Below are 15,389 nucleotides of genomic sequence, written 5' to 3' on the forward strand. Positions count from 1 at the left end.
ACAAGTAGCCTCTTATTAAAAAGTTGGGGGGAGTGAAGTGAGGAATACTATTGGGAAGCTCAGAAAACAGCCTTAGGCATTCGTTGCTTTTGTTGAATATAACAAATTTTGACTTGAAATACAGTGTGATGAATCTTGAATTCATGGAACAATGAAGTTTATCTAACATTACCCAAACTTTTAGGAAGCATCAGACTAGATGTGTGGTACATAAGTGAATATAATTCCCCTGTACGCTATCTAAAGCGTGGATATACACACAATATAGTATGTATGCATATAGGCACTGTATAGAATGTAAAATTGTTTTCACGTGTTTCATATGATGCGTCCACTCATACACCACATACTGTAATTATTAGCTAGCTTAGCTAGACACTTTATTAGATAACCATCATCTGTTTCATTTCTCAGCTTTTAAAAATGAAAATAGAACACCCCCACTGTGATGCAAGGTAACACAGCTTGCTGATTAAAGACAAAAAACCCCACACAAACAAACGAAAAAAAACCCAACAAACCACCAAACTGTAAGTGTATTCCCACAACGGCAAGAGTGAGATTTGATAAAATCCCAAACCATGAAAAGACATGCACAAAATTCTGTGCCTACAAATTTCTGGGACACACCAGCCGCCAGCTCGGCCCCTGCTTTCAGTGATATCCAGCATCCATGTCCACAACTGCAGTGTTCGAACACGTCCACCCTCTGGTCCTGCGATACGAATGGCACAAAAGATGCTTTACCCGCTACAGACCACAACCTTAGAAAATTAGCCATACCCTACTGTCACTACACATAATGAGCAGCTCTCGCTCCAAGGTAAGATCTTGCACAATCTAAGTTTCTTGTAAAAAAAGAAACCTAGACCCACTGTCACTTGTTCCTTGGGTTGATGTAACACATTGAATTCAGGCTGATATTGGCTTTCCCTGTACTTCCTCCCTTCACTCCCTTTAAACAGAAAATGTATGTAGGTCCTCCAATATGAGACATCTTCCAGCGGCTTTAAGACTGCATATGTTAAGGTTCTTTAAACCCTTATTTGTGTTTGAATCCTTCAACTCATCTTTCATGTTCTAGTGTATCGTCTGACTGACAAAAATTAAACTCGTATTTTCACTGTGAATCTGTTTTGAAAGTTGAAATAAATTAATACTGTTTTGATGTTCAACCCATATTCTTTTGGACTTGAGGCAGGCAGGTTTCGAGTATGCTACAAAGAAGCCAAATATGACTTGTAATACAATGTTGATCATCCTCTAAGTTTTCAGAAATACTCCTTGCTCTGTGGCTTATGTAAGTTTGAAATGTGTAAAAATCTAAAAAAAATGGAAAATAGTAATCTGCTAACTCCTATGTGACTCACAATACATTTGAGAATAACATAGATTTATTTCTGACTCTTGCAATTTCTTAAGCACCGCTTCTCCCGGTACCTTTACTTACGTTGAAGCGGTATCAGGCTGTGAGATTGTTGTTGCTGCTTTATGGACATGTGCTTTATAAACAGCTAATTCAAGGCACAAAAAATCAACCTCTTAATAAAAAGTGATTGTCTTTTGAAATAACTTCCGAAGCGGATCATTTCCTTGATTTTCAACTGGATGGTAACTGGAAAAATGTGGAGGAGGGAAGAAAAGACAGTGCTCCTTTCACTATGCTACCATTGATACACAACCTTGTATGAAGTATACCCTTTGCAAAAAGACATAAAGGGCAGAGAAAGGAAGTCAGACACTTAAAAAACCCTAACGAATACTACCAGGACTATTAATTCCAGTTATAATAATGCATGGCTTGACGTCAGATTCTATCCTAGGCTGACCAGACACGTACAGCATGCAATACTGTATCTGCTATATGCTTTCTGGAGGCTATATGAGCAGTCATGGAAAATCAATTTGAATACAAATGTAATTTGTTAAAAGAACAGTGAAAATCATTATGCAGGGTCACACTGTCAGCAGTTTGTACAGAAGCAGATGCCGTCCAAAGATGCAAAGGCATTTGGTAAAACAGAAGACAGGTCTTTAAAAGTGTCTGTGATCTTTTCAGTCTTTCGGTACAGTTACATGAGAACAAAGCTACAGTTTACCTCTTGTTTCTCACCACTTTTACTCCTTGCAGCTCATTCCAGCTGCAGAAGGAGGCTTTATAGAAACTTCTAAGCCTCAGAGAGAGTGAAGGTTCCCACTGTAATGGAGAAAAAGCAACATCTTTGAAACAGTTCCTTGAAAGTTGCCAAATATTTTATCTCGGGCTCACAGGACACAGTCATAAAACACAGAACTGGATTTGCCTGGTTTTGGCAACGTCAATATCATTTTTAGGCCAACCTTACATAAAAATTCAGCAACAACCTAAGTGAAAAAGCATGATACAATTTAAGGATCACCTTCATAATGAAGACAATTCAAATGGTAAATCTTCAGAAGATCATGTTGCAAAGACTTTTAACACATGGACATGGAATATGCCAACTTGCTATGCACTTACAGTACCATTTCTGTAGCCGATCAGCTTACCCCATTCCATGAGGTAAATCTGGGGACTAAAACATTCATCAGTTTTAAATTATATTTTCCTTTCATTTGACCCCAATCTTCAGACTGTTCTGAAATGTATTGGCTTATATAAACAGTGGTACCCATAGAAATAGAAACCATCTATTACTAGAGATGATATGCGCTATATTTCTTCCATCTGAAATAATATCTTGTAGTCTCTGTAGTCACTCCTGTAGTTACTGTCTGTCCACTAGACGGCTGAACATCAGATTGGCTTGCGTTCAAATTTGACCAAGGAACAGCAACAACAGCAAATGTAAAACCTTACAGCTATTTTGAAATATATATAAAAGGACATTCCTTATTAAAAATGCATCTACATCTTTCTTGCAAACTAAGGAGTAGAAGTCACCGCACCCTTGAAGCTTAGTTTCATCATACACATGCATATAAACATGTCTCTGAAGATCAGACTCCTGTTACAGTGGATGAGATTGCAAATTTATCAGACTGGCCACAAAAAAGAAAATGCCAATCTTCCATTGGGATGACTTTTTCATCACCATCATCATTACGATCTCTATCTTTCTCCCCTTTTTTTTAAAAAAAAAAAAACCAAAAACCCACTCGCTGATACACTATGCATGTGTTGTAAACACAGAAAAAAGAGGTTTTTAAGGTGTGATGAATAAACAGGATTTTGACCTCCATCATTACTTTTCGGAGCTCACATAAAAAAGCAGTTGGTATATTTGTTCAACAGTAGACTTAAAACACAGGTCAGAAATTAACTATATGACTTAACTTTAATGTTCAGTTGGAATTTATACCAAAAGAAGACAGGGAAGAACTGGCCGCTGCATAGATGACACTACCATAGGTTTTCATTGTACAACATGATGCAAATGGACTCATCAGCAAGTAATGTTCAAACAATGAACAAAAAGTTTTGTGCTGTTCAAAACCTGCTCTCTAAAGAGTTTCAGTTACTTACAGTGCTTACAGTCATCATAACTTTGAGAGGATCTATTAAAAGTAAACGTTATGACAGCGAGCAAAATTAACCCAGTATATCAGACCTGTCAAGCAGCGTTTTACTCTGTTTCAGCATAAAAGGAAAGACTGTATAATTTTCTTCTGTTTCATTTTGAAAGCCAAGGACAAACCTTTAACTGAACAATTACAGCTTAAGCAATCACAGAGCAAATGGTTTTTTTCTTTCCTATTTTGCTTCTACTAGAAAATCTATGAAGTTCTCTCTTTTCTGAAGTTACCATAAAACATGGCAATACTGTAGACATAAATGAGAAAATGTGAACTATGAGAAGTCCTACAGAAGCCCAATACAAAGTATTTATGACAAGTCCAGACTTTGTGGCAGCTACAGTACCTTTTGCTGAAGAGATTCTGGACATAAACTGCAGGTACAAGGACATATATTGCATAAGCTATCACATGCTCACTGCAACTGTGTGAATGTTATTGGATTTTAAGAAGCCACTGTGCTGAATAATTTAAGATCTAATAAAATATTCAATGTTACTGATACATTGGTTTCATTTTAAAATAAGAAAACGTGAATAATGACGGGAACAGGTCTAAAAGTCAATGGAAACATTCCTTTACTCATTAGGATAACAGTTGTTCTACTAAGCTTCGGGAAGATACAGCTAGGACGATGAAAAGGTCTCCAATCCCGAGAGATTCCCGCCAGCCCGGCTATCAGACGGAGCGACAGAAACAGCCCCGGCACTGGGGCACGTCTGGAGCTCGCAGAGGGCGAAAAGAGTCTGCGGGGGTTGGGGTGGGGGGGCACGGGTAAGCCCCCAGGCGGGACAGGGGCTGCCCACGGAGGATTTCGTGCTGCGGGGCGAGGGCGGGGGGGGGGGGGTGGCGGTGCGGAGGGGACCGACGAGGGTCCCGGGGACTGAGCCCCTTCCCCGACGGCGGTGCGGCTGCCTCGGCGGGGAGCGTCGGGGCGGCACCCGGAGCGCCCGGGACGGGACCGGACGGGCGGCAGGTCAGCTCCCAGCGCCCCCGGCCCCTTCCCCACCCGGGCAGCCCGGGCACCGCCGGCGCCTTCCCCTTCACAAGAGCTGCTGCTGTGGAACCCGTCCACCCCCCCGCCCCCTCACGACGTTCAGTTCGTTGCAAGACGAGCTCTGACAACTTTTTTAATGCGAGGAAGGAAAACTCATTTAGACTGCACTGAATTAACATTCATAATAGTAATAAAGAGAACTCGAAAAGCGCTAAAGTTATTTTTCTGCGGTTGGGTTTCGGGTTTTTTTTTGTTTGGGTTGGGTTTTTTTTTTTTGGGGGGGGGGTGATACACAAAGAAGGCGCTGTTGGTGCTTTAGATGGAGATGCCCTAGTTAGAGGGAGACAGGAAAAGGGTCGCCTGACAAGAGCTGTTCGCTGCTGCCGAGATGCTAAAGCCCTCGAACGTGTTTGCAAACTGTTCCGCGGTTTGCTGGATCTCTGTCTCAAAGCTAACAGCCTTCAAATTAAAATGAAGACCGGTGATTGGGGGGGGGGGGGGGAAGAGAGAGAAAAGATGTGGACAGCTCTGCGGATATTATTAAATCTTCTCAGCCGCTCATCTGGATTACATTTAAGCTCTCACGGCATTTCTTTCCCCTCTAATTAAGCGTAGTTTGAAAACAGAGCATGTCTGAGGACGAATCTTTCGTCGACTTCTATTTAAAATGTAGAGATAAGTATTTTTTTTTTTAATTAAAAAAAAAGGCAAGCCCAGACGGAGGCACCCGGCTGCGATCCGCCCGCCGGTCGCGCTTTCCCGGTCCCTCCGCGCACTTCGGCTCTGACTTTGCGAGAGCTCCGGCGCAGCCCCGACCCCCCGTCCCCGCCGGTCCCCGTCCCCCGTCCCCTCACCTCGGGCGAGGCGCGGCACCCCCAGGCTCCCGCAGAGCACCAGCCAGACCAGTACCGCGCGGCTCATGGTCCTCTCCTTCCGCGGCCGCGCCGCCTCTGTCGAAAGAAGAAGGCGGCGGGCGGTGGCTGTGCCTCCGCCCTGCGAGGCGAGGCGAGGCGATGCGAAGGTTCCTCCCGACGCGGCGCGGCCCCCGACCGAGCTCAGCCCCCGCCGCGGCTCCCGCTGCCGCCGCTCTAGCAGCGGCGAAGAGGCTGCCCCGCCGCCCGCCGGCTCTGCGCGCCCGCCAGGTGCCGCCGCGCCTCCAGCATGGCCCGGACGGCCGCCTCCGTCCCGCGGGCGGGCCACCACCGCCGCCTCCTCCTCCTCCTGCGCGTCCGCGGCCGCTCTGCCCGCGCCGCGCTCCCGCCTTGCGCGCCCCGAGCGGCTCCTTCGGGGAGGGGGGGGGGGACGGCGCCGGCGGCGGGCGGTGCTGCCCGGCACACCCTGGCACCTGCTCCGCCTCCCCGGCCGCGCCTCCCCCGCTGCTGCGGCGGGGCGGTGGTGCGAAATGAAGTAGAGCGGCAAGGCTGGGAGCGAGGAGAGCGGGGAGGTGAGGCGCTGGCGTCTGCTGGAGCCGCTCCCCCAAAGCAAAGCTCCGTGCCCCTGTGACCTGAGGTACCGGTTGCGGGGACTGCGGCCTCGGGAGCGGGCTCAGGACTGCACCCCCGGCGTTCCTTTTCCGCGACATATCAGTATGTCGTGGTTTAGCTGTTGGCCGTGTGGGTAGCTGCCCTCTTCTATTAGGCAATGGACGCAGGCCGGCCTGGTTCACAGAGGTTAATTTTACCCTCCGCAAACTTTTGTCTTGTAGGTGTCGTCTTGTGCGCTGCTTCAGCTGCCGACTTAAAATCCTTTCTGAACATCCAGATAGGGAACTTACATGAAATGTAAATGTCCATTCTTCCATCTCCTTCCCCAGGCGGGATATAGTCCTGCCTGTTACTGAAAGGAAAGCAAAGCAATAATGTGAAATTTCAGAAATAGTCCAAGGTAGAGGATGGGAAGGTCCCATGTCAGACCACTTCCCTCTTTTTTTTAAATTTTTTTCCCCCCTAACTGCATATATACAGCTACAAGAGTGAAATAAGCACTAATTGCACAATCTGAGTCAAAAGGCTCTTCAGATACTTTATATCTGTAATTTGCATCCCCTCTACATGCCCTCATAGTAAAAGAGCCATATTAATATTATATTAAATGTTAATGCAATTGCTGAGTGAGAAGAATGCACTTAACAGCATTAGGCTGTTGAGAAGCAGTTCTGTAGATACAACCTGAACGTCTGGGCTGGTTGCATGACAACAAGCAGAGACATCATGAAATTAAGGGTGGAAACGACCCGTTAAATCGTCTAATCTGTTGGCTACTTTGGCTAGCATCTCACAATAGTTTCCAGGATTTCATTTTACAAGCCTTTTCTCTACCATTAGATGCCCGTAAGTGGCAGGGTGACAGCCCTTGCCTAAAGCTCTACCTTTACATCTGAGCTTGCGATTAATCGTGTTTCTTTCTGGCATTCTGTCCTGGTTCTGGCTCGGATAGAGAACACATTCTTAAGTATTTCAGTTTCAATATATTGCATGGTCAGGAAAGAATTAAAAGGATCAAGCTTTTTGCATTGGTTAAGCTATGAAATTACCAGAAATATCATACCTTGATAAAGAGCATTTTACACCCAGAGTCCCAGAGCACCTGTGCACGCACAAAGCATGCACTTCACCCATCACAGAAGTGCAAGCTTTTCTAGTGGCACTCAGCCACCAGTAGTGGGGCACTGCAAAATCATCCAGCAGGTTAGGACAGATAAAGGAAAAAAACCTTCCCCTGCACTAATGAAGCCCACACTAGCACAGAAGATATGTTAGTGTGGGCTTTAGTCCAGCATATCTCTCTGGACATGCAGTAGCTGGTAGCATTCACCAAAACTTTGACTATTATATGTGCTCATGTAATTCAGCTGGCAGCATTCACATGGGCTCCAGTCATGCCTTCGTTTTGCTGCACAGACATACTCTGTGATTGCATCACTACTTCTACAGCAACTTGGATTTTACACGTCAGTTTCCACGCCAGAGAGCTCCCTGAAGAACTACTGTCTGCAAAGAAAATACTTCTGTTTCTCCTTGAGAGTGGCTTTACTATCAATACAGAGATAGTGGAAATTTAGGAAGCCTTAACAAAGCTCCTGATATTAATGCGTCATTTCTCCATAACGGTGTTAATTTTACTGCTTATCTCTGTTTTACAACCAAGAATCCAACTGTCATAATTACAAGGCAAGCTGCACTTGAGCTGCTGTGGCAGCCCAGCATGCCTGCACCCCCAAGTGGCAGGCTTGCCTTGTTTTTTTATTTTTCTTGAGGGAATAATCCAGTAATGCAGCCCCTTTATTTCCCCAATTAGGAAAAATCTGAAGGGCCTAACTACATTTGGTACTGGGAAGCCTTTTTCCACTGAGAGCCTGTGACTAGCAGCTGATTAAAATGACACAGAAATAGCTTCTTCAAAGCCAGGCATTGTTTATTCAGCCAAAAGGGATGAAACAACAAAAGGCTTTTATGTTTGGTTCTTACCTAAAGTGCAATGCCTTTTTGTTTTAGGATTTTGAGTAAGTTTTATTCAACAAGCTCTATCTCCCCACCTCAGAGTGATCAGACTGTTCCTGCAGCTTGCTTGCTGCCCCTCTCTGCCACGATCCTCTTCAGGTGCTGCTTCCCCCTGCTTTCTCTCCCGTGTTTTGGTAAGGACCCTGACTCGGGGATGCTGCAGGAGCTCCCCTTCATCCAGTGCCTTCCTTCTAGCCCAGTCGTTTTTCTGAGCATCGAGCAATGCAATACCCTGATCCAGCTCTGTGCTGTGAGAATGGCTCCGAGATACAGACTGTTTCTTCCTTGCAACTCAAATATAGTAATTATTTGCAGCTAGGTTTTCTTAATACGGATTTTCTGATATGTTAAGTGAAACCTATTTACTGTGCTAGCCTGAGTTTTACCGAAGATTCCCCATGCTGTTTTGCTGTGGGCCTGCAATTCTTCAGTGCTACATCACCAGCGCTGTCATAAGGGTTGTTGTGGTTGCAGCATATCACAGTGCTGTCTGCCTACAGTGACTGATCTCTGACCTCACCTGCTTGGTGAAGAGGCTGACCTGGTGTCCTTCGTCATCCCCTAAGTTTCAGAAATGCTGGATTTTTGCCATTTGTGGTATACATCTTTCCTGAAGCAACTGCCTCGCTTGATGGTGGGAAAAACTGCCTTCTGATTCTGCTACCATTTATAAGTACTACAGGTATGTAAACATCATTTTCATACGGGAAACCCCAGGCTTCGAAACATCTTCAAGGTTCTGTTTCCCTTATTTGCTTACATATCTGCAAATCCTTAATGACTTCCCAATGGTGAAGGCACTTGGCTGAAATATAGACTAGATGGGACTGGAATGGAGCAAGCCATTGCAGCTGAAGCTGGCATTCTCACCTTTTATATGGATTTTAATATTTATATATTGTATACAAATATTACATTTTTACATTTGCATTTTGATAATTATCTGAAATGCAAAATTCTTCCTTCTGTCATGTGAGTTCATTATGTGCTTCATGTTCTGGAATTTAGTACCGAAATGGGCTCAAGAGCTGCCAGAGATTAATCCTATCTTCCTTTTTCTGCCATCCATTGTGTGAATATAGGACACAAAGACCGCTTTTCATTTTCCAAATCGTTTCCACACTTCAAGATAATTTCTGCTGAATTTTAATTAGCTGCACTCTAATATCCAACTATTTATTTTATTTGTTTATGGATCACTCAGGGTCAAGAACTCTTTTGCATCCAATTTTTTTACCTTCTTCCATCTAAATGATCAGCATTATTTACCAGGGATTTCTGCCTAACAGGATTACCAGATAGGGACTGTGGAAACTGTCTAAATATGCAACAGCCCATGCTTAGGCTGAGGATCCCTATTGATCTTCTGGAATGGAAGGGGTAGAGCAGAGAGACAGAACTGCCGCTATTCAAAGGGAAAACACAACATTATGAGCTTCTTTGACGCTGGGCAAGAGCTATTCCGCAGCTGGTAATGTCCCCAGTTTTTTCCTTCATCTTCCTTTCACTAGTGCCTTATTTTTCCTCGCAATTTGTCTGCGTTATTTCCTGTCCTACCTCAAATGCTCAAAGTAACCCTTTGAAGTCCTGCAGTACATCAAAAAGAAAAAAATTATAGCCATTAGAAATGTAGGCAGCCATGTCATTTGCCATACTGCCCTTAGATAACAAGCCATCAGTAAAGGAACAACAACAACAACAATTCTTAATACACAAAATGAACGCATTTTTAGCATAAGAAATACAATAATGCTTACTGTTTAATAGTAGTAACATAAGGTCTAATACTTGTTACACAAAAGGTGAACCGAGTAACTCCCATTTGTGCTGCAGTAGTAAAAGAGCTTAGCCTTACTATTCACCAACCTCTTGCCAATGGTAGAAGCCATCTAGTAAACATAAATGTAACCTGTCGATTACCCTATAACACCTTTAGGGTATCTCGGATACCAGCTTTGCTTAGGAGATTAGCTTTATCGCTGGCTCCCATCAAAGCACTGGCCAGATTTGAGCCTTCTTAAAGTGACAGATCAGGACAAGCTCAGAGCCCAGAGTGTACAGGCAGGGATTTTATTGCCACCTCAACTATAATTAGGGCGATAAAAAGCCACTGCTGCACACAAGCAGTAGAACTTTCCATAATATTTTCTAATAATACGTACTTTGTTTGTCAGGGGTTTGTTATACACCGTTCACCATAACCGACTACCCTGATTCTGCAAGTCATCGGCGTATACTTGCCTTGGAGAAAAGGACAGATACTACATCTGTCTATCACGACCACCACAACACTGCCAGAATTATTATTTGACACTGCCTCTGAAAAAGAAAACAATTAATGCTTTTACCTCTTCCCAAACAGAGCCTGATCCTCCACTTCTTCAACATGCAAGGTTTCCAGTTAAGTCAATGTGGGGTTTTGTTGCATAAAGCATGGAAGAACTTGCTTCCCTCAAACATTTCTGGTTCAGAAGAAGTGTCATGTAGTGCTACATCACAGGAAAGGGACAAAAGGGGCTGAGCAACACAGGGAAACACTCAAATTCCATATATATATAAAAAAAAGGTACTTTTTCTTTCCCTTGCTTGTAGCAGAGATTTTTTTTTTTTACTGTTTATAGAGAGGAGGCAACAAAATCAGTGCCATAATTGGTTTTGATTCTCTTTCTTTTATCTTGGAAATAAGCCTTTACTCTCTACAGAGGACAGATATGTAGGAATCCCATGCAGTGGCTAAATGTCTGAGTACCTTTTAAAATGAATCCTTTGCCAGCCATAATATGAATGTGTAATGTGCATGAGAACATAAAAGAGGAGAAGGGTGCACAGGCTAAGGTGTGAGAGCAACCCCTGAAATGAAGTATTCCTGCATTTTATTCTACATATCCTTCTGCACACCACTGAAGTTGTAGAAATAGATGCTAATTAATTTCAGCTGAAATTATTCCCTGCCTACTTGTGAAAGGAAAAGAGCTAGCAATTTAGATTTATGGGAATGGTGAGCGGCAGTTCTTTCAGCAGCAGTAGGACGTGTGTAGAAGCTGAGTGCTGACGCACGTGTGTCTGTCCACTGCCTCTACAGAGAGTTCATCACCAGCACCACATGATTCCTCTACTTTCTGCATAGGAAGGTCTGAGTTAAACGTTAACGTTACTCCTCTGCGTTGCTGATGTTAAGGTCACAAGGCAAAGATGCACCCCTATAAAGTGTCACTCACAGCAAGCTGCACATAGTGTCTTCTGATACGGGCACAAACTGGTTTCTGCTCCAGATCCTGTACAACAGGTGGTGATGCTGTGAGATTGCTGTTCTCAGGTGAGCGCAAGTCCCTCTGGCAGAGGACTGTGGGGTATCTGTGGTTCTTGAGAGAACGACGAGCACCCAGAGAGTCCATGACACTGCCTAACCCCATGCTTTGCCACCTACATCAGTTTATAAAATGCTTTTGCACTCGATAGTGAGGAGGAGTCTGACTGGCATTTCAGATATTATGTTTCTGTGCCCTCCATGGCCTGCATCCCGTTTCCAGCTGCAAACGTGTACTTAAAGGAAATCAGTCAGCGGAAGAGAGACTGATTGACCAGACCTCAGTTCCTTACGAAACCAGGTTAATGCACACCGTTCTCCTTTTCACGTTTGTCTCTCACTCCACTGGTGCATGATTCCTGTTTTCTCCGTTTGCTTATTTGCCTTGTGCTAGGAAAGATTGTTCTGCCCTGCTTGTTTGTACTCCCTTTTGTGGCAAAGCTAAATCTTGATCATTAATGGGAGCATTAAGTCACTACCAAACACATATACCATTCTAAACAGCTGTTTAGAGAAAAGGGGGCAACAGTTCTTTGAAACCAAAGTTTGCCTTGCCTCTCATCCCTCAGTATTGGGACCTGTTAGCACCCTGAATCGTTGCAGGAACATCTATGAAGTGGAACCCAGTGAGCCAGGTTTGCAGAAGCTGGAAGGATTCATTCTTATGCAATATATGTTGCAGACTTTGAAATCTGTGTTCCCTGGTGTTGCTACCACTTGATCAAATGAGGCTGAAGCTGAATTTCTACAAAATACAAAGGGCTGTGGTAGAAGGAGGCTGATAGCATTCCAAATACAGCTTTTTAGAGGCAAATCTGAAGTTCCTACCTTAAAGTCTGTAATGGCCAAGGTGGTGTTTTGGTTTTGTTTTGTTTTGTTTTGTTTTCCCTTCAATGCTACAGAAATGCTGGGGTTGCAATTTTGCAAAGTTAAATGTGTTACACCAAGGTCTGCATGCTAGTGTTATTTATGTTAGAATTCCAAGGACAACACCATGAATTAACTTAGTGAAAGAGTTTATTTCACATACCTACACATAGCAACAATATGCATTAACCATTTAAACTGTAAGCAGCTCTTACAGTGTGTGAGGCTGCTTTTCCCTAAATATGCTCTTGCAGATCATTCCAATAAATAAGAAGAGTTTATTCCTTTTTTTGTTGTTGTTGTTATTTTTGCTGTTGATTTTTTATTCTGAGAGAGAAAAAGAGATTTGGAACATAATTTTTAAAATTCTTTTGTCTTACTTTCAGCACTTACATTGCACAGTTAGTTTTAACAGCTCATTCACACTGAATTTCAGAACCCAGGGGAGGAACCATTAAATCACAATAAAGTATTTAATGGAGTAGTGCCATCTGCATTTCAGAGACTTAACTGCAAACTGAGCCAAAGATCTTGTGATTTCAAAATAAGTGAATATTATTAGAGCCAGGAGACATTTGACACCTGGTCTCTCATGGTGGAATGCATTTCAAATTAACGTTACATACACTTTGTAGATTTCGACTGTTGAGTTTGTGTTAAACAAGAAGACAACTATCCAAAACTTTTTCATTCATCTTCTGATGAGCTGGCAGCTTATCATGACATTTTGTAAATCATTCAAGTTGGAATTTGTCAACGTGAGAGATTTTAGGAATACTTTTTATACCACTTCAATGAACTGACAGAGCTATCCTGTCTCAATTTATGACAACTTTTCCTTGTCATATAAAATTATTTTTAAATGTTCTTGGTTTTGTAGAATTTTTTCTTTCTTTTTAAAATATTTTTTGTTTGTTTGTTTTTTCTTGAGGTGAGACTTAGAGATGTGTGTTAGATATTCATATTCATCTCACACACACAAAAAAATAAAAGTTGAGGAAAGGAGATGTGCTAGTTCCAGTTATATTTCTGAAAGGTAGTGTATTTCATGACTGGTAGAACATTTTTGTGCAAGATGGAAAAGGGCATACTCATCTAAAGATGACACAAGATCCTCTTTTCTTCTCAGATTGTTAGTTAGTGTCCGTTAGCCAGAAAACTTGCCTGACACGAGATGCTGAGATTCCTGCCCTGCTGATTGAGGCAATACAGCGGCTTCATCTGGCTTTCTGGTATATCAATTAGGTATCTTGACCATTTCCTTCCCCTGAGGGACTCCACTGTTCCAATGAACACTCTGGTTCTCATGATAATTTTGATAAATCTTAGTTTTGTCTCGTTTCATTTTATCTCTATGGACAGTCAAAACATATTTTCCAGGCAGCTGTTGCAGAGGCTGGGGGTTGAGGCTGCACCATTTAGAGGCTGTGCCAAGGTGCAGCAGCAACAGCCCCTTCCCGGAGGATTCCCAGTGTAAGATTACAGCCAAAACCACAAAGCACAGGAGAGAAACAAAGTGAATGGGCAAAAGAATAAGTAAACAAATAAAATGTTTTATGACAAAGTAAGATCTATCCATGTGATTCTTTTTCTATTTATGGTATTAATTGTATTGGATATGGGTTTCAGGAAAGAAATAATTTGAAGATAGCTTGGGTTGTCTGGGGTAAAAGCTCCTTCAGCCTCAGTCTGACATCTGTATCCTCACAGAAACCTCTTAAGGATCATGCGGGTCCCAGAACACCAGCAGCGTCATCTCTTCTGAGTTCAAAATCAGGACATGTCTCCCTGGACCAGGAGGCTGTTGGAGTACTGTTTTACCCCACTAGCAGTCAATTTTAGTAGTGACAAAACAACAACAACAACAACAACAATGTCCTCTAATGAAAATAAAGAGAAGCTCAGAAAGAAAAAGATATATTTAAGTATAGGCATGTAGAACAAACAATGTTTATGTCATCACTGGATGGGCACATTGACCATATTATTCAACAGAATTTATAATGCATTATGACTAAATGTTTCTAATACTATGGCTAAATCTTAATAACATTAAAATATATAAATATCTCACACAATTTTTTTTTTCTTCCAAGGTTTTTATATATCTCCCACTACGTCCATTAGAAATCCTGAAGTGCTACCTGAGTGGTGGTTTTGTCACATCAAAAACTTTGTTTAATGTTTATAATTGGGAACTTTGTATCTTAAGCAAAAACACTTTAAAGGGCATCCTCCATTTTTCTCAATATGGAAAAGCTTCCTGTTCAAGAGATTTCCCTACACAAGAACAGGAAAGCAAAGAGTATGATAAAGGATGTTTATGTATTTATATTAAAATGTACTCAGGATTTAGAATTTTCAGAAAGGTAGTTTTCTTTCAAATCCTTTGGTTCCAGTTGGCTAAGTAGGAAATAATAATTACTGCTATAAAATTAAATTATAAAATATGAGTAGATATAATATGGAAGCATATTATTTGTCAAGTTTTTTTTTAATATAAACAGTCAAATATTTTAGTATTTTGCAAATTAGAGTGGCTTTTACAAATCTTGCATACTCACTCACCAGAGAGAAAATAGTGTCTAACATCTATTCATAGAATCCTAGAATGGTTTGGGTTGGAAGGGACCTCAAAGATCATCTAGTTCCAACCCCCTGCCATGGGCAGGGACACCCTCCACTAGACCAGGGTGCCCAAAGCCCCATCCAACCTGGCCTTGAACACTGCCAGGGAGCCAGGGGCAGCCACAGCTTCTCTGGGCAACCTGTGCCAGGGCCTCACCACCCTCACAGGGAAGAATTTCTTCCTAATATCTAATCTAAATCTCCCCTCCTTCAGCTTAAACCCATTACCCCTTGTCCTGTCACCACCCTCCCTGATAAACAGTCCCTCACCAGCTTTCCTGTAGGCCCTTCAGGTACTGGTAAGCCGCAATTAGATCTCCCCAGAACCTTCTCTTCTCCAGGCTGAACAACCTGAACTCTCTCAGCCTGTCCTCAGAGGAGAGGGGCTCCAGCCCTCAGATCAGCTTCGTGGCCTCCTCTGGACTCTCTCCACCAGCTCCTTGTCTCTCCTGTACTGGGGCCTCCAGAGCTGGATGCAGTACTGCAGGGGGGGTCTCACCAGAGCAGAGCAGAGGGGCAGGATCACCTCCCTTGA

General features: G+C 42.9%; 1 protein-coding gene across 3 annotated transcripts in view; it reads right to left on the reverse strand.

The window, feature by feature from the left end:
• Positions 1–5,844, reverse strand: part of EDIL3 (EGF like repeats and discoidin domains 3) — a 274,546-nt gene extending 268,702 nt beyond the window's left edge. For all 3 annotated transcript variants that reach the window (XM_054810468.1, XM_054810467.1, XM_054810466.1), the window contains exon 1: positions 5,407–5,844. In XM_054810468.1, coding sequence (XP_054666443.1) covers positions 5,407–5,473 — 67 coding nt within the window. In that variant the 5' untranslated portion in view covers positions 5,474–5,844. The remainder of the gene's footprint in view (positions 1–5,406) is intronic.
• Positions 5,845–15,389: the final 9,545 nt, after the last annotated feature.

Source organism: Grus americana, chromosome Z (assembly GCF_028858705.1).
Source record: "Grus americana isolate bGruAme1 chromosome Z, bGruAme1.mat, whole genome shotgun sequence".
Lineage (NCBI taxonomy): Eukaryota > Metazoa > Chordata > Aves > Gruiformes > Gruidae > Grus > Grus americana.